Consider the following 17,748-nt stretch of genomic DNA (forward strand, 5'->3'; position numbering starts at 1 on the left):
TATAGATTCCTTTCTTTCATGAAGACTAGAATATAAGTTGGTGTATTACCTGATTCTGATGACTTGCGTTGATTGTAATCAGACAGTCGTGATGATAACGTCCACGTTTTCAAATGGAGGAGAAGAAAAGTTCCTCCTTTCTGTCTAATACCACATGAAAGTGGTGGGTTTTTGGCATCCTATTTGTCCAGCTTCCAATTTCGTTTTTATACACTTTACAAGAAATATATTGGCGTCAAACTCCGTAGCTTGCTAGCTTGTTTACGCTGGCTTTCGGAGACTCTTGTTTTGAAAGCGCAGGCGCGATGGCGCGGCACTTTTATTGTGAAGACAGGAACGTCCTCATGTGCGGTCAGTCTTGAGGCTTTTGACGGTACGGTTGAAATAAAACAAGTATATTTTTTCCTTCACACTTTTGATTGATTGATTGGAACTTTTATTATTAGATTGCACAGTACAGTACATATTCCGTACAATTGACCACTAAATGGTAACACCCCAATAAGTTTTTCAACTTGTTTAAGTCAGGTCATGTGACCACCTGGCTCTGTTTGATTGGTCCAACGTCACCAGTGACTGCATCTGATTGGTGGAACGAAGTGAAACGTCACCAGTAAGGCAGGCACTTTGAAGGTCTGTCTGACAGACCAAAACAAACAAAGCGTGCATTAACAGATCGATAAAAATTAGTAGCGAGTAGCGAGCTGAATGTAGATAAAAGTAGCGGAGTAAAAGTAGCGTTCCTTCTCTATAAAGTTAAAGTTAAAAGTTAAAGTACCAATGATTGTCACACACCCACTAGGTGTGGCGAGATTATTCTCTGCATTTGACCCATCACCCTTGATCACCCCCTGGGAGGTGAGGGGAGCAGTGGGCAGCAGCGGTGGCCGCGCCCGGGAATCATTTTGGTGATTTAACCCCCAATTCCAACCCTTGATGCTGAGTGCCAAGCAGGGAGGTAATGGGTCCCATTTTTATAGTCTTTGGTATGACTCGGCCGGGGTTTGAACTCACAACCTACCGATCTCAGGGCGGACACTCTAACCACTAGGCCACTGAGTAGGTATGTAGGTAAATATACTTAAGTAAAAGTAAAAGTATGTTGCATTAAAACTACTCTTAGAAGTACAATTTATCCCAAAAGTTACTCAAGTAGATGTAACGGAGTAAATGTAGCGCGTTACTACCCACCTCTGAAGCTAAGGGATCACTCATCCTTAAAGTCTTTGGATTCTTTTTTCAAGCCGTACTAAAGAAAATTCCCCCAGGCGAAGCTCAGTGGCGACAAAGCTAATCTGAGCTCGCTCGTTCTGTGTCCCAATCGTGCCCATGTGACTTCTCGCCAATCACGGCAGGCCTTACATGACATAATACGTTGTCTATACTTCCGTTTCTGCGCTTTTTTTTTATCACATATTTAAATGTGCTAGCTATCAAAGATGACATTTGTACATGTCTCTTTTTATGACAAACACCTATTAGAAGCACACACGCGTACGTACACGCACACCCGAGTACTGATGTACCGGTATATGCACGCTGGTCATGTGGGCGGAGTCAGGAATCACCAATATATCTGTAAACCAGTCTCCATAAACTGCAAAATTAATGTAAACACTCTCTGACATGTAGTTGGTGGCCTACACACACACACACACACACACACACACACACACACACACACACACACACACACACGTGTCACTGGGGTCAGTAAATCCTCCCATTAGCACAGCGATGTCTTCATCATAGTTGGTGTAGTGAAGCTGCTGCTATGACTCTATTTCATGGCTGACTTGATGCACATGTGACCTTCCTGAATGTACACACACACACACACACGTATTCTTGTATTTATTACCTTCTTGAGACCTCCAAAAAATGCCTACCTTTTTAGGACCCCCCTTTCTAGATATATAAAGATTTGTATTTACAACATTAATAATATATACATACAATGCAAATATAAAAAACTAGTTGGAATTTCACAAGAAAAAGGTCACAATTTCACAAGCAAAACTTAGAATTTTGGCAGTATTATAATAAAAGTCGTCATTTTACGCAATGCAAGTCAAAATTTTACAAGAAAAACTGAACATGTGTGCAATATTATGATAAAAGTTGGTATTTTACTCAATAGCGGTCACAATTTTACAAGAAAAGCTTGAAATTTTGGCAATTTTATGAAAAGAATCGTAATTTTACTCAACAAAAGTCACAATTTTATAACATATCTTTCAAATGTTGGCAATAGTATAATAATAATCGTAATTTTACTTGGCAAAATTATGATAAAAGTCATAATTTGACTCCAAAAATGTCACTATTTTACAAGAACAACAAAAAAAATTGGCAATATCGTGATAAAAGTCAGAAATGTCATCATTTTGCATTAAAAAGTAATAATTTTACATAAAAAAGTAATAATTTAATGAAAAAATATTGCAATATTACAGAAACAGAAAGAATATGAGAAATTGTTCCCAATTTTATAAGAAAAAAGTCGACACATTGTGATAAAAAGACTGCTTTTAGTTAATTGTTTTTTGTTTGTTTTTGTAATTGGTTTTTAATCTTCATTATTTACTTCAAGGGGCGCATTTCAATTTCTTACACACACTTGTTATTTCATACGTTGACCAGAGGGGAAAGCACTTTTAAAACCGACACAAAGTCAATTTGAAAAATCCCTCCTTTTAGGGACCACCCTAATTTTGATAGATTTCACCACCAAGGGGTGCAAATGAGATCTCAATTTTTAGTTTTTTGTATTGCGCTTAAGGCCGATGACAAACGAGTCACAGACCGCAATTGGCCCCTTTGCCACACTGTGGGCAACCCAGCTGTAGAAGCTAACTGTTAATGGCCACTATAGTCTTAGTATATTTGTTCATCCTATGGTCACATATGGGACGCGGGTTGTCTTACGTCAGCACCGGAAGTCGTAAAATCAGCTGTTCACCTGGCGGGTTTTTTTGGGGATGAATAAGGAAGTCCTTATTTAGCTGCTGTATTGTTCTATCATATATTGCTGCTTTTGCACCTTTACTTTTGTATGCACATTAAATCAACAACAAATTCTGACTTGGGAGCAATGTTCACAAACTCTATAGTATTTGGCTCTCTATTAGATGCAATGGTTTTCCATATTGGGACCATGATTTTGGTCCTAACTTGTTCACCGGTCCTCATATGGAAGCTACTTTTCATTGTTGATGTCTCATGAAGGGTAGCAATACAAGAACACACACACGGTGGTAGAGCACAGCGGTATAGCTCGGTTGGTAGAGCGGCCGTGCCAGCAACTTGAGGGTTGCAGGTTCGATCCCCGTTCCCGCCATCTTAGTCACTGCCGTTGTGTCCTTGGGCAAGACACTTTACCCACCTGCTCCCAGTGCCACCCACACTGGTTTAAATCTAACTTAGATATTGGGTTTCACAATGTAAAGCGCTTTGAGTCACTTGAGAAAAAGCGCTATATAAATTAAATTCATTTCACTTCACTTCACACATACACACACACACAAGCCAAATAGCAATATGCTGGACAGGAAATTGCAAATACAGTATATGTAGACATTTTAATTTATTCAAGTGTGTGTACTTGTAGTTAGTGTGTGTGTGTGTGTGTGTGTGTACTGTGACTTTGTTATCCAGTAATTAATGGCAAAGCCCTTAAAGTAACAACAAATCACAAAGATGCCCCTTTAGGCTTGTAACGAGGAGTAAAGTTGCACTGTTGTTGCCATGGCGACCCAGATCACCCGCTTCAGTGGGGTATGATTTTTGCTAACAATCCCGTGGCTAATGTGACACACCTGTTTAAGATCGTTCCATCACTTCTCATTTCCTTCCATCCCCACTGCATCAACTTATGTCTGGATGTAGTAAATGCTGGTTGTTGTTGTTGTTGTTGTCGTCGTCGTCAAGGTAACCCCGCCCCCATTTTGTTCCCAAACCTGCTTGACAGACAGCAGCCAGCCCTCGCTCGCCCAGCCCTCGCTGACGCTGCAGAGCTTCCCCTACGGCGGCCGGGAGTCCGTGGAACTTGCCTACCAGAGCGGTACGTGCCCGTCATGTCCGTTCTTGTTTTTCTTCAGCGAACTCCTCCAAGCAGGTCTTTATGGACCTTACTTTGTGGACTGAGAACATAAAAAAGCGTCTTCCCCAAAGTGTTCCCACAAAGTTTAAAAAAAAGAAATTGTCCAAAATGGCAAAGATGGGCGATGACGATTCAGACAACAACTAAAGAATCTCTCGTCTCATTGATTAATCAAGACTGGTGTCCATATACGATTGTCCGTTTGCTGATCATTGTCCTCTATCCGTCTCACAGGTCAGTTCCAGGCGGGTCAGTTTCAACCTGCAATACGAGTTGCAGACCTCCTGCAACACATCACTCAGATGAAATGTGGTCAAGGATACGGCTTCAAGGAGGAGTACGAGGTGAACGCACACACACAGAACAGGTGGGCCGGGCCCAACACGCTCTATTGAGCTGAGTTAAAGAATGACCCTAATGCGATTGCTCCTTGCAGGTTATGAATGATAACTGACACAATTCCTGATAGAAATAAAAATAAATATTTAAAATAATCCAGAAGTCAAATCCACAACATGCTCACTCAACAGTCGTCCCTCAATGATCGCGGCTAATTGGTTGCATGCCTCACCATGGTTGGCACGTTGTGTAAATGGTAAATAAAAACAGAATACAATGATTTGTAAATCCTTTTCAACTTATATTCAATTGAATAGACTGCAAAGACAAGATACTTAACGTTCGAACTGGAAAACGTTGTTGTTTTTTGCAAATATTAGCTCATTTGGAGTTTGATGCCTGCAACATGTTTCAAAAAAGCTGGCACAAGTGGCAAAAAAGACAGAGAAAGTTGAGGAACACTCATTGGGGCGGTATGGCGTAGCGGGTACAGCGGCCGTGCCAGAAACCTGAGGGTTGCAGGTTCGCTCCCCGCCTCTTGACATCCAAATCGCTGCTGTTGTGTCCTTGGGCAGGACACTTCACCCTTTCCCCCGGTGCCGCTCACATTGGTGAATGAATGATAGCTGGTGGTCGGGGGCAGCCTCGCTTCCGTCAGTCTACCCCAGGGCAGCTGTGGCTACAAATGTAGCTTACCACCACTAGGTGTGAATGAATGATGGGTTCCCACTTCTCTGTGAGTGCTTTGAGTATATAATAATAGAAAAGTGTGATATAAAAATCTAATCCATTATTATTATTATTAAACACTTATTTGGAACATCCCACAGGTGAACAGGCTAATTGGGAACATGTGGGTGCCATGATTGGGTATAAAAGCAGCCTCCATGAAATGCTCAGTCATTCACAAACAAGGATGGGGCGAGGGTCACCACTTTGTGAACGAATGCATGAGCAAATTGTCGAACAGTTTCAGAACAACATTTTTCAAAGAGCTATTGCAAGGAATTTAGGGATTTCACCATCTACGGTCCGTAATATCATCAAAATGTTCAGAGAATCTGGATAAATCACTGCACGTAAGCGATTATATTATGGACCTTCGATCCCTTAGGCGGTACTGCATCAAAAACCGACATCAATGTGTAAAGGATATCACAACATGGGCTCAGGAACTCTTCAGGAAACCACTGTCAGTAACTACAGTTGGTCGCTCCATCTGTAAGTGCAAGTTAAAACTCTACTATGCAAAGAGAAAGCCACTTATCAACAACACCCAGAAACGCCGCCGGCTTCGCTGGGCCTGAGCTCATCTAAGATGGACTGATGCAAAGTGGAAAAGTGTTCTGTGGTCTGACGAGTCCACATTTGAAATTGTTTATGGAAACTGTGAACGTTGTGTCCTCCGGACCAAAAAGGACAATAACCATCCGGACTGTTATAGGTGTAAAGTTCAAAAGCCAGCATCTGTGATGGTATGGGGGTGTATTAGTGCCCAAGGCATGGGTAACTTACACATCTGTGAAGGCACCATTAATGCTGAAAGGTACATACAGGTTTTGGAGCAACATATGTTGCCATCCAAGCAACGTTATCATGGACGCCCCTGCTTATTTCAGCACGGATTAAATTGATTTTAATTCATTTCAATGGGCGCCGTTGATTTGAGATGTTTTGAGTTACGAGCTCAGTCACGGAGCCAATTGAGCTCGTAAGCTGAGGAACCACTGTGCGTATTTATTTTTTCAACATAAACAGAGTCCTCTAAACATAAAACAGCCACATATAGTCACCTTTTACACTGGTTTTATCTATTATTATAGATTTGAGTGTGTTCTACCTCCAAACGTCTCGTACAAAATGATATGATTTAAAAACAAAGTGTACAGGATTTTACATAAAAAGTAAGGTTTTTGTCCACAGTGTCCAACAGTCAGAAAGTCGTCCTCTAAGTAAATGATGAATTTATGACAGTCAGGCGATTCCTTATGGTCCATTTTGGCTGTAAATAACAATATATAAATAATTAATGTCAGTTTTTATCTTGCGGCGACAACATAAACACACATAACATCAGATTTAGCATTGGACTGTTAGCATTGGGTGGAGACAAATAACTACAAAGTAAATAGTGAATATTAGGTGTAGTTTACTTCCATTCAACTCTTTCCTCCTTTCTTATTTCTTTTCAAACCACATGGTCGGAGTCCCAGTGAGCAGCTGGCCTCACCACTTCGAAGTCCAGCTGAATATTTTGTATTACTCTGTACATAAGTTTAAAATAGTCTGTCCACTTCGCGTATAGAAATGAAGTTTGTAAACATTCATAAACAGCATTAAACTGCATGCTAATTTAAAGAGTACATCTAGGGAAAACACTGCAAGATAGTTCCACTAATCAACGTTCTTCAGCACACAGATGCCCCACAAAAGTTCCTGCAGGTCGAAAGTTCCTTTCGTTCTTCTTTCTCTTCGTTGTCAAGTATGTTAAAGTTAAAGTTAAAGTACCACTGATAGTCACACACACACTAGGTGTGGTGAAATGACCCTCTGCATTTGACCCATCCCCTTGTTCCACCCCTGGGAGGTGAGGGGAGCAGTGAGCAGCAGCGGTGGCTGCGCTCGGGAATCACCAATTCCAACTCTTGATGCTGAGTGCCAAGCAGGGAGGCCATGGGTTCCATTTTTATAGTCTTTGGTATGACTCAGCCGGGCGACCGGTGCAATTGACGTCGAGTGGATCTAGTTAACAACGTCAGAGTCCAGTCCATAGTGGATCTAACATACAGGTACATGGGTATGAGTAGGAAAAACGTGTTTTTTTAGTTAATGTGATTGCTCTTCTCGCAAGTAATTAATGACTTGAAATAGGACTGAAAAGAATCCACAGAGTCAAAGAAATAATTTAAAGTATATGACAAGTAAGTGAACACAGACCAGTGGGGGCCAGGAGAGGGACGTGCTCAGGTCCATCATGGTACAATTGACATCGTGTGAGTGCGCTCTTAATGTGAATTTGCATGTGCAGCAGAGCGCCATCTCAGCACAGCGCAGGAACATGTGGGGTCATTTCACATCAGCATACATTTTTGATTCCTTGAGTTCAGTTTTAGTACTTAAGTGATTTTTCAAAGTGGTTAGCATTCTTCCCTCCAACGCTTACAGGAACAGGGTAAATATTCATGTCACTTTTCTGGCTCGTGTGTGTCGCCAGCCTGCACACAGCACTGGGAGCATCGGGCCATATGTACACCTAAAATGCACCACTTTCGTACCTTGACTTCAGGCGTTGGCGGAGGGACAGACGGCGCCCTGGGAAAGTGCCAAGAAGGACGAGAACCGCAACAAGAATCGCTACGGCAACATCATCGCTTGTGAGTACTACAATGACTCGCTCTCTTTCAAGTTGACGTCATGTGATGTTTGCATCCTTTTGTTTCGTTTGTGATTGTTGTTGTGTGATCAAAGTCTGCTTTCGGCCAGTTGATGCACCTTTCTCTTGATTTTTACCTCCGCCAGAAAGTTATACAGTACAGCAGTGGTCCCCAACCACCGGGCCGCACAAGAAAAAAAAAAAAAAGTATTTATTAAATCAACATAAAAAACACAATATATACATTATATATCAATGTAGATCAATACAGTCTGCAGGGATACAGTCCGTAAGCACACATGATTGTATTTCTTTATGAAACCCCCCCCCCCCCCCCGGTCCGTGGGACAAATTTTCAAGCGTTGATTGAATTACCTGACGTTTTAAAGTTTAAGTAAAGTTAAAGTACCACTGATAGTCACACACACACTGGGTGTGGTGAAATTACCCTATGCATTTGACCCATCCCCTTGTTCCACCCCCTGGAAGGTGAGGGGAGCAGTGAGCAGCAGCGGTGGCTGCGCTCAGGAATCATTTTGGTGATTTAACCAAATGATTTAACCCTTGATGCTGAGTGCCAAGCAGGGAGGTAATGGGTCCCATTTTTATAGTCTTTGGTATGACTCGGCCGGGATTTGAACTCACAACCTACCGATCTCAGTGCGGACACTCTAACCACAAGGCCACTGAGCAGAGATGCAACATTTGACGTGTGTGTGTAAATGCTAGCTACTCTGAATTGACCCATAGGGGCACATGTAGTGGATGGCTGACAAGAGGGTTCTCTCCGTCTATTTCATTCCACAAAAATAGCTCAAAAAGTCATGGGCACATTTTGAGGAAACTTTCAGGACATTTCAGAAACTAGATAAGGAGAAAGAGATGATATGTTTGTGCTGATCTGTATCATCGTCTGGATACAGGACTTTTTTACTATGGGGAGGTGGTGATTGGCTAAAACAGGGGTGTCAAACTAATTTTAGATCGGGGGCCACATGGAGAAAAATCTACTCCCAAGTGGGCCGGACTGGTAAAATCACGGCATGATAACTTAAAGATAAAGACAACTTCAGATTGTTTTTTTTGTTTAAAAATAGAACAAGCACATTCTGAAATTGTACAAATCATAATGTTGTTGTTTTTTACACTTACATGTTGCAAATTAATAGCATTCTATCTTTATTTGTCGTTATTTGTACTTTCTGAATAAATGATGTGATAATGTTCATCAGTCAACTCATTGCTGTTAATTTTCAATCTATCAAGATAAAAAAATAATATCAAAATCAAATTACAGGATGTTATTTATGCAGTTTGCTCATTTTCCTCAACTTTTGTACATATATAGCATCATCTACAACACAGTGTCAAACTCAAATACAGAGTGGGCCAAAATTTTAAACTGAACAAAGCCGCGGGCCAAGGTTGAACAAATTAACCTTTTAATAGGGACCCAAACAGGTTTTGCATTGAATATTGAACAAGCAAGGCTTATATAACTTTATAGTGACATGCAAAATCCAGTTTCAAATAATAATAATAATAATTCAAAAATATCAATGACATATCAAATAAAATGTAAATATAAATTGAACGCCTCTTTTCCGTTTGCAGCCTTCTGAGGTAAATATCAAAATAAACTTTTTCCACAGGCTAATAATACATTTGAAAATAAATAACAATAATGAATGAATCAAACATTCAAGCCTTGAAATAGCAAAAGAAAGTGCATGAATAAAACGTTAATTATTGCTCAGTTTGCTACACTGATTTGCTTTAACACTGAATATGGAACAAACAACGCTTATATAACCTAATAGTGCAAAATCAACTTTCAAATAATAAACGAAAAAACATTGATGGTATATTAAATACAATTTAAATAAAACATTGAATGCCTCTTTTCTATTTGCAGCCTTCTGAGGTAAATATCAACATTAACTTGGTGGGGGGAGGCGGGGTTTGGTGGTAGCGGGGGGGGGGATATTATAGCATCCTGGAAGAGTTAGTGCTGCAAGGGGTTCTGGGTATTTGTTCTGTTGCGTTACGGTGCGGATGTTCTCCCAAAGTGTGATTGTCATTCTTGTTTGGTGTGGGTTCACAGTGTGGCGCATATATGTAACAGTGTTAAAGTTGTTTATACGGCCACCCTCAGTTTGACCTGTATGGCTGTTGACCAAGTATGCTTATCATTCACTTGTTTGTGTGTAAAAGCCGCATATACACGCTGGTTGTATGGAGGAAAAGCGGACGTGACGACATGTTGTCGAGGACGTTGAAGGCAGTGCCTTTAAGGCACGCTTCCAATAATGTTATCCGGGTGGGGCACTGAAATTCGGGAGTCTCCCGGGAAAATCGGGAGGGTTGGCAAGTATGAGTATTAGCGGTGAATGCGGGGTTACAGCGGCACCGCCACTGTATAATACCGGCGGGCCAGCTCTAATGTTAATTTGATATCGCCTCAAGGGCCAAATGAAATTACACAGCGGGCAGGAGTTTGACACCCATGATCTACAAAGATACAGAGAATTGCTATTGCGACATCTAGTGGACACATGTAGAACAGCTGTTTCTTTCATTCAAAAAATTTCGGCTAATTTTTATACTTAGCAATATCATCCCGTGGGCTAAAATGTCTTAATGGTTAGGAGCTATAGCGGCACCTGTTGATTTGGCGTGTGTGTGGGTGTGCAACCAAGCGCACAAATGCAATTGCTCCTTTACAGTTACATTTCATAAGTGTCCACAGTTGAAAGGCATTAAGAAATTGAACAAAATAATTCATCAAATGATAAATTCCATCCATATTCTACCGCTTATTCCCTTCGGGGTCACGGGGGGCGCTGGAGCCTATCTCAGCTACAATCGGGCGGAATTGCTACATAAAATCCCATTAAAATCAAATCAACTACTTGAGGGAGCGAGTGGCCTAATATAACAGTAGGGAAAACACTACACTTATATATATATATATATAGTTTCTCTCGATATACGTGTGGACATTGGACTTCTATTGCGTTACGACCTGTGTGTGCGGAACACAGTCAATACTTTCCTAATGAGGTAATTTTTTTCTTGGTCAATGCTGACAAGATCTTAAAGAAGCTGGAAAAGGACAAATGTAAAAGACGAAAAGAGTTATTATTCACATCTATTTCCTGCACAGCAGTATGCTGCACACCGCTCCATTTAGTGTAGGATTTGGTGCAGCAGGCATGTTCGTATAGTTAGTCCAGCATGTGGAGGCATTAACACAGTTAAAATGCACTAAACGTCATCGCGGAGCATTGCCGCGCACGCTGAGAGCTAAGACAGGGCCACGGGGGCTTGTGTGTGGGCGTGCACGTCCAATTAAAGGTCTCCATGTTGAGGCGGAGACGCGGCGCTCGCGTGAATGCTTTCAAACGAAAGAGTGCAGGAATGAAATAGACTGTCAAGGCCTTGATAGCCAACAGGAATTATGATAAATTTGCTATTAGTACAAATGCTTTAATTACCAGCGCCTGGTAATGGAAACTGTCCATCGTGCTGGCTGCCACCGTACAAAGGCTCATTTTCTTAAGAAAACGTTGTAAAAGTCCCCGAGGGAGACGGCAGGGAGCGTTGTCTTTATTAGATGACTTGAAATGTGCTTTAATGGAAGCGCCAGGCTTGAACTTTACTTCACCTTTTTAGCGAAAAGCATCCACCAGCAGCAAGGAAGCCTTTGAGCGACATGACGTTCACATGTTTTTTACGTTTATTAATCTTGGTATCCACCAGGGGCCTCACTAGGTCTGAAGAACAAGGGGTGCTTAGCCCTCAGGAGGTTCCTGTGATTGAAAACATTTTTGGCACTTGCAAGATCTTTTCACTGTATTAGAATTACAAAACAAACAGTGAATACATCCAAATCAGGGGTGTCAAACTCAAATACAGAGTGGGCCAAAATTTAAAACTGAACAAAGCCGCGGGCCAAGGTTGAACAAATGAACCTTTTAATAGGGACCCAAACAAGTTTTGCATTAAATATTGAACAGGCAAGGCTTATATAATTTTATAGTGACATGCAAAATCGAGTTTCAAATAATAATAATAAAAATTAAAAAATATCAATGGCATATCAAATACAATTTAAATACAAATTGAATGCCTCTTTTCTATTTGCAGCCTTCTGAGGTAAATATCAACATTAACTTTTTCCACAGGCTAATACATTTGAAAATAAATTAATGAATAAACCAACCATTCAGGACTTTAAACTGCTCAGTTTGCAACACACTGATCTCATCTGATGTGCCCAAGCCAGACACCTGCCATCTTTTCTTGGATGCTAGTTCATTAATGTCGGGGCTCAGGCTTTGAGCTGAAGCATCCCTCATTATCGAACGAAGGTGTTCATCAGTAATTATTTGTCATATTCCACAGTCTTGGGGGCGTGCCTTACAGGCACTGCTTTTAACGTCCTCTACGAGCTGACGTCACGTCCGCTTTTCATCCCTTCTAACAACGTGCCCGCCCAGTCACAAGATATGAGCGGCTCCTGTACGCACACACACGTAAATGCAAAGCGTACTTCATCAACAGCGATACAGTTTGCACTGAGAGTGCCGTATAAGCAACTTTAACATTGTTAGAAATATGCGCCACATATTTGTTGGGTATTTGTTCTGTTGTGTTTATGTTGTGTTACTGTGCGGATGTTCCCCCAAAATGTGTTTGTCATTCTTGTTTGGTGTGGATTCACAGTGTGGCGTATATTTCTAACAATGTTAAAGTTTTTTTATACTGGCACCCTCAGTGTAACCTGTATCGCTGAAGATCAAGTATGCGTTGCATTCACTCATGTGTGTGTGCCTGAGCCGCACATGTAACTGGGCCAGTTCTTGTTGGACTGTACGAAAAGGGGACGTTACAATTCTCGGGAGGGGCACTGAAATTTGGGAGTCTCCCGGGAAGTTTGGCAAGTATGAGAATTAGCGGTGTACCGCGGCACCGCCGCTGAATATGATCGGCGGGCCAGCTCTAGTGTTAATTTGTTATCGCCTCACGGGCCAAGTGAAATTACACGGCGAGCCAAATTTGGCCCTCGGGCCAGAGTTTGACACCCATGATCTAAATGGTTGAAAGTGGAAGTGCAAGAAAGCTTCAGTCATCTTTAGTAAGCATGAGATGGCCCAAACACATAAGAACAGTGTTGTTGCATGGAAAAGTTAGCAGGAAACCTGCAAACATGGAAATGTAAGCACAGATGATAGCAGTGTAATCGAACTTGCACAGCACTACAGAGTTGACCTGAAAACAGAAGAGGTTTTGGTGTAAAAAAAACGTTCTTGCCTGGAAAACAGGGGCTGGATGTCCACCCAAAGATATGTTGTCTGTGCATAGCCTCTTTGATTCAGAGTTTTTGCTCTTGCAATATTAGTTTGCTTACAACGTGTTGTTACTGTATTAGAATTACACAGAAAATACTGAAGAAATGGAAATGGTTGAAAAGCAATATTGTTACTTTCCTGTTATTACTCTAATGGTAATGTAAGGCGTCAGGTGTCAAATTCAAGGCCCACAGGCCACACCTGTCCAGTAGGGATGGGTGATACCACTTGGCCACCTACTCAGTGGTTAGAGTGTCCGCCCTGAGATCGGTAGGTTGTGAGTTCAAACCCCGGCCGAGTCATACCAAAGACTATAAAAATGGGACTAATTACCTCCCTGTTTGGCACTCAGCATCAAGGGTTGGAATTGGGGGTTAAATCACCAAAAATGATTCCCGGGCGCGGCACCTCTGCTGCCCACTGCTCCCCTCACCTCCCAGGGGGTGATCAAGGCGATGGGTCAAATGCAGAGGACACATTTCACCACACCTAGTGTGTGTGTGACAATCATTGGTACTTTAACTTTAACTTAATATGGACTATCACAACAACGTGCCATTTATGGTGAAAACGCTACAAGTGAAGATAAAAAAACCACCCATAGAACTCCACCTTTTTTACTATGAGTGTATCAGTGCACCCACTCTTCAGAGCCCCCAAAACACTACTCTAAAATAACAGTAAATTGTAAATGGGTTATACTTGTATAGCGCTTTTCTACCTTCAAGGTACTCAAAGCGCTTTGACACCATTTCTACATTCACCCATTCACACACACATTCACACACTGATGGCGGGGGCTGCCATGCAAGGCCCTAACCACGACCCATGAGGAGCAAGGGTGAAGTGTCTTGCTCAAGGACACAACGGACGTGACGAGGTTGGTAGAAGGTGGGGATCTAACCAGGAACCCTCAGGTTGCTGGCACAGCCACTCTCCCAATTGCGCCACGCCCAACAGTAAGGCTATTAAATTGCATCAATTAAGGTTAAGTAGCACACCACTACAGCTTTGCAGTAGAGCTGTGCTAAAGTGATTTTTCTGTCAGCAATATTATAGACATTATTATTATGAGGTTTTTTTTACTACATATCAATCAGATAGTGTTATGATGCGACTTCAGTGTGAACTCTCCTGCATAATGTCGCATAATGGCAAATAATGATGACTAGAGATGTCCGATATTATCGGCCGATAAATGCGTTAAAATTTAATATCGGAAATTATCGATATCAATTTTTTTATTATCGGTATCATTTAAAAAAAATATATATATTTTTATTAAATCAACATAAAAAACACAAGATATACTTACAATTAGTGCACCAACCCAAAAAACCTTCCTCCCCCATTTAAATCATTCACACTCATTCACACAAAAGGGTTGTTTCTTTCTGTTATTAATATTCTGGTTCCTACATTATGTATCAATATATATCAAACAGTCTGCAAGGGATACAGTCCGTAAGCACACATGATTGTGCGTGCTGCTGGTCCACTAATAGTACGAACTTTTAACAGTTAATTTTACTCATTTTCATTAATTACTAGTTTCTATGTAACTGTTTTTATATTGTTTTACTTTCTTTTTTATTCAGGAAAATGTTTTTAATTTATTTATCTTATTTTATTATATTGATTTTTTTTTTAAAGTATCTTATCTTCACCATACCTGGTTGTCCAAATTAGGCATAATAATATGTTAATTCCACAACTGTATATATGGGTTGATATTGGTATCGGTTGATATCAGTATCGGTAATTAAAGAGTTGGACAATATCGGATATCGGCAAAAAGCCATTATCGGACATCCCTAATGACGCTTATCATTCGCGTCATTATTCACCCAAATAGGCGGTCACAAAATATATAGTTGACAAAATAGCAGAAACAGCCGAAAATAAAGTTTTACGAACTCACGTCATTCAATGTTCCACCACTGATCGCCGTCACGCTTTCCAGAGCAAACATCGAGGCAAATGTCCCCAAAACTGCGGGAGACATCTTCTCTGCGGTTCAGAAAATGTTGACTTTGATTGCACAGAATCCTTGAAATTGTCACAAATGCGCAAGTACTGAGACAACTAGAATGTAAGCATGTTTACTTCCGTAAACACTGCAAGACATGATGATGCCATGTCTGCATCCGGGTCAGTTTGCATTCACATTGGAGTCTGGACACATTTTCTTTGTGACGTGTGAACGACTACATTAAAAAGATCAGATATGACAAAAAAAAATCTGAATTTGACATGCTACCCTGCAGTGTTGTGAAAACACTGAACATAGCCTAAATGCTGCTGCTGCCTTGCTCCACCTTGCTAAGGTAACAGTGAAAACATGAACTGGATTTTGAGTATAGTAGTCCGGGCGTTACTGATGGAATGGATTTGATTGGATAATAAGGGCTGACAAAGGATCTTTAAATGATTTATAATCATAGTAAATAATGACAGGTTATATTATTATTTCGGTAAACTTCTATTCCTGCATATGTATGTAGAATTGTTTTTGGCAATTTTTTGTAAAAAAACAACAAAAAAAACCAAACAAATTATTTAGGGGCGCTTAAGAATATTTTAGGGGGGCCTAACAACGGCAATGGTATCCACTAATGTCTGTATGGAGGGAAAAGCTTCTTCACTGACCATCCACTTTCATGCCAACTCAGTAGCTTTAAAATGCAGATGGGTTCCTAAGTCTGTACTTAAGTACTGAAACCCCAAAATTAAGCAATTTTTTTTTCAAAAACGTACATTTCTATAGCGCTTGTATGTTATCAAAACAGTGAAAAATCCTGTGCTCATAAAAAACACTGCGCTTGAGCGCACTCATTTTGCGGATGTGCAGACTGCTTGCTCGGACTCTGTTTGCGTTTGAGACAACTCTGCGCACGCATGGACTCGGTTTGCGCTTACGTGGACTGTTTGTGTGGACTTTGTTTGCGCCTGCGCAGATTCTGTTGGTGTGGAGTCTGTTAACACATGCATGGACTCTGTTTGCGTTTGAGACGACTATGAGGGGCCGTTAGGGACATTATTCAGAATGACCTCTTACATACCGTACACTAATGAAATACTCTCGCATAAAAAACTTAAATGTTTTTTCTCTCACACACACTACTGAAACACTCTCACACATACTACTGAAACACTCTCATACACACTACTGAAACACTCTTATACACACTACTGAAATGCTCTCACATAAACAACTGAAATGTTTTTTTCTCACACACACACTACTAAAAACACTCTCATACACTACTGAAACACTCTCATACACACTACTGAAATGCTCTCACATAAACAACTGAAATGTTTTTTTCTCTCACCGACACTACTGAATCACTCTCACACACACTACTGAAACACTCTCATATACACTACTGAAATGTTCTCACATAAACAACTGAAATGTTTTTCTCACACACTACTGAAACACTCTTATAAACACTACTGACATGCTCTCACAAAAACAACTGACATGTTTTTCTCACACACACTACTGAAACACTCTCATACACACTACTGAAACACTCTTATACACACTACTGAAATGCTCTCACATAAACAACTGAAATGTTTTTTCTCACACACACTACTAAAACACTCTCACGCACACTACTGAAACAGGCTTATACACACTACTGGAATGCTCTCACATATACAACTGAAATGTTTTTCTCTCACTCACACTATTGAAACACTCTCATACACACTACTAAAACACTCTTATACACCCTACTGAAATCCGCTCGCATAAACAACTGAAATGTTTTTCTCTCACACACTACTGAAACACTCTCATAAACACTACTGAATTTTTTCTCTCTCATGCACACACCTCGAAATATTTTTCACTGGTATGTGTAAAATGATTTCACTTCTATGTGTGTGAGAGCTTTTCAGTGGTGTATGTAAGAGGTAATTCTGAATAATGTCCCTGACGGCCCCTCATATGACTCTGTTTGCGCACGCACAGACTTGGTTTGCCCTTGCGCGGACTCTGCAAGGTCAGGCATTTAATACTTTAGTTTTTTATGCGCGCCGATTGTGTCACTGTTTTGACGCCATACGCTTGTCCTCATTAGGGTCACAGGGCGAGCTGGAGCCTACCCCAGCTAACTACAACGACAAGCTGCATTCAGACAGTCACATTATAATGTGTTTAACAAGTAGCACCAGATCTAATTGCGGTGTTCAAAATGTAGCGAATAAATGAATGTATGGGAAACAGCGGGCTGTTGTTTACAAGTTTGTTGTCTTTTTCGACAACATCCAAACCACACCCCCCCCAGCTCTATATGCCGAGGATGCTGATTGGTTAGTGATTGGGCGTTGAAGTTTGACAAGATATTTGTGGCAGCATTGTCACCAATAATGACATTTATCTGTTTGATTAATAAAAAAGTCTGCTTTATCTGAAGCTCGTTGAAGGCTTCTGTAATGTGACATGCTGCAGCTTTTTTTTTCTTTTTATTCTTGTGTGAAAAACAACAAGCAGGTCAACAACAGCATGAAATGATGAAAAGGCTGCTAGATAATAGCACTAACGAGCCACTGATTGCGCTCATTAA

At 40.8% G+C, this 17,748-nt stretch overlaps 1 protein-coding gene across 9 annotated transcripts in view; it reads left to right on the forward strand.

Annotated features, from left to right (window-relative positions):
* The window catches only part of ptprt (protein tyrosine phosphatase receptor type T), a 555,785-nt gene that overhangs the window by 443,317 nt on the left and 94,720 nt on the right, over positions 1-17,748 (forward strand). For all 9 annotated transcript variants that reach the window (XM_061932272.1, XM_061932263.1, XM_061932264.1 and 6 more), the window contains 3 exons: positions 3,971-4,063; positions 4,337-4,446; positions 7,728-7,815. In XM_061932272.1, coding sequence (XP_061788256.1) covers positions 3,971-4,063; positions 4,337-4,446; positions 7,728-7,815 — 291 coding nt within the window. The remainder of the gene's footprint in view (positions 1-3,970; positions 4,064-4,336; positions 4,447-7,727; positions 7,816-17,748) is intronic.

This window comes from Nerophis lumbriciformis, linkage group LG38 (genome assembly GCF_033978685.3).
Source record: "Nerophis lumbriciformis linkage group LG38, RoL_Nlum_v2.1, whole genome shotgun sequence".
Taxonomy (NCBI): Eukaryota; Metazoa; Chordata; class Actinopteri; order Syngnathiformes; family Syngnathidae; genus Nerophis; species Nerophis lumbriciformis.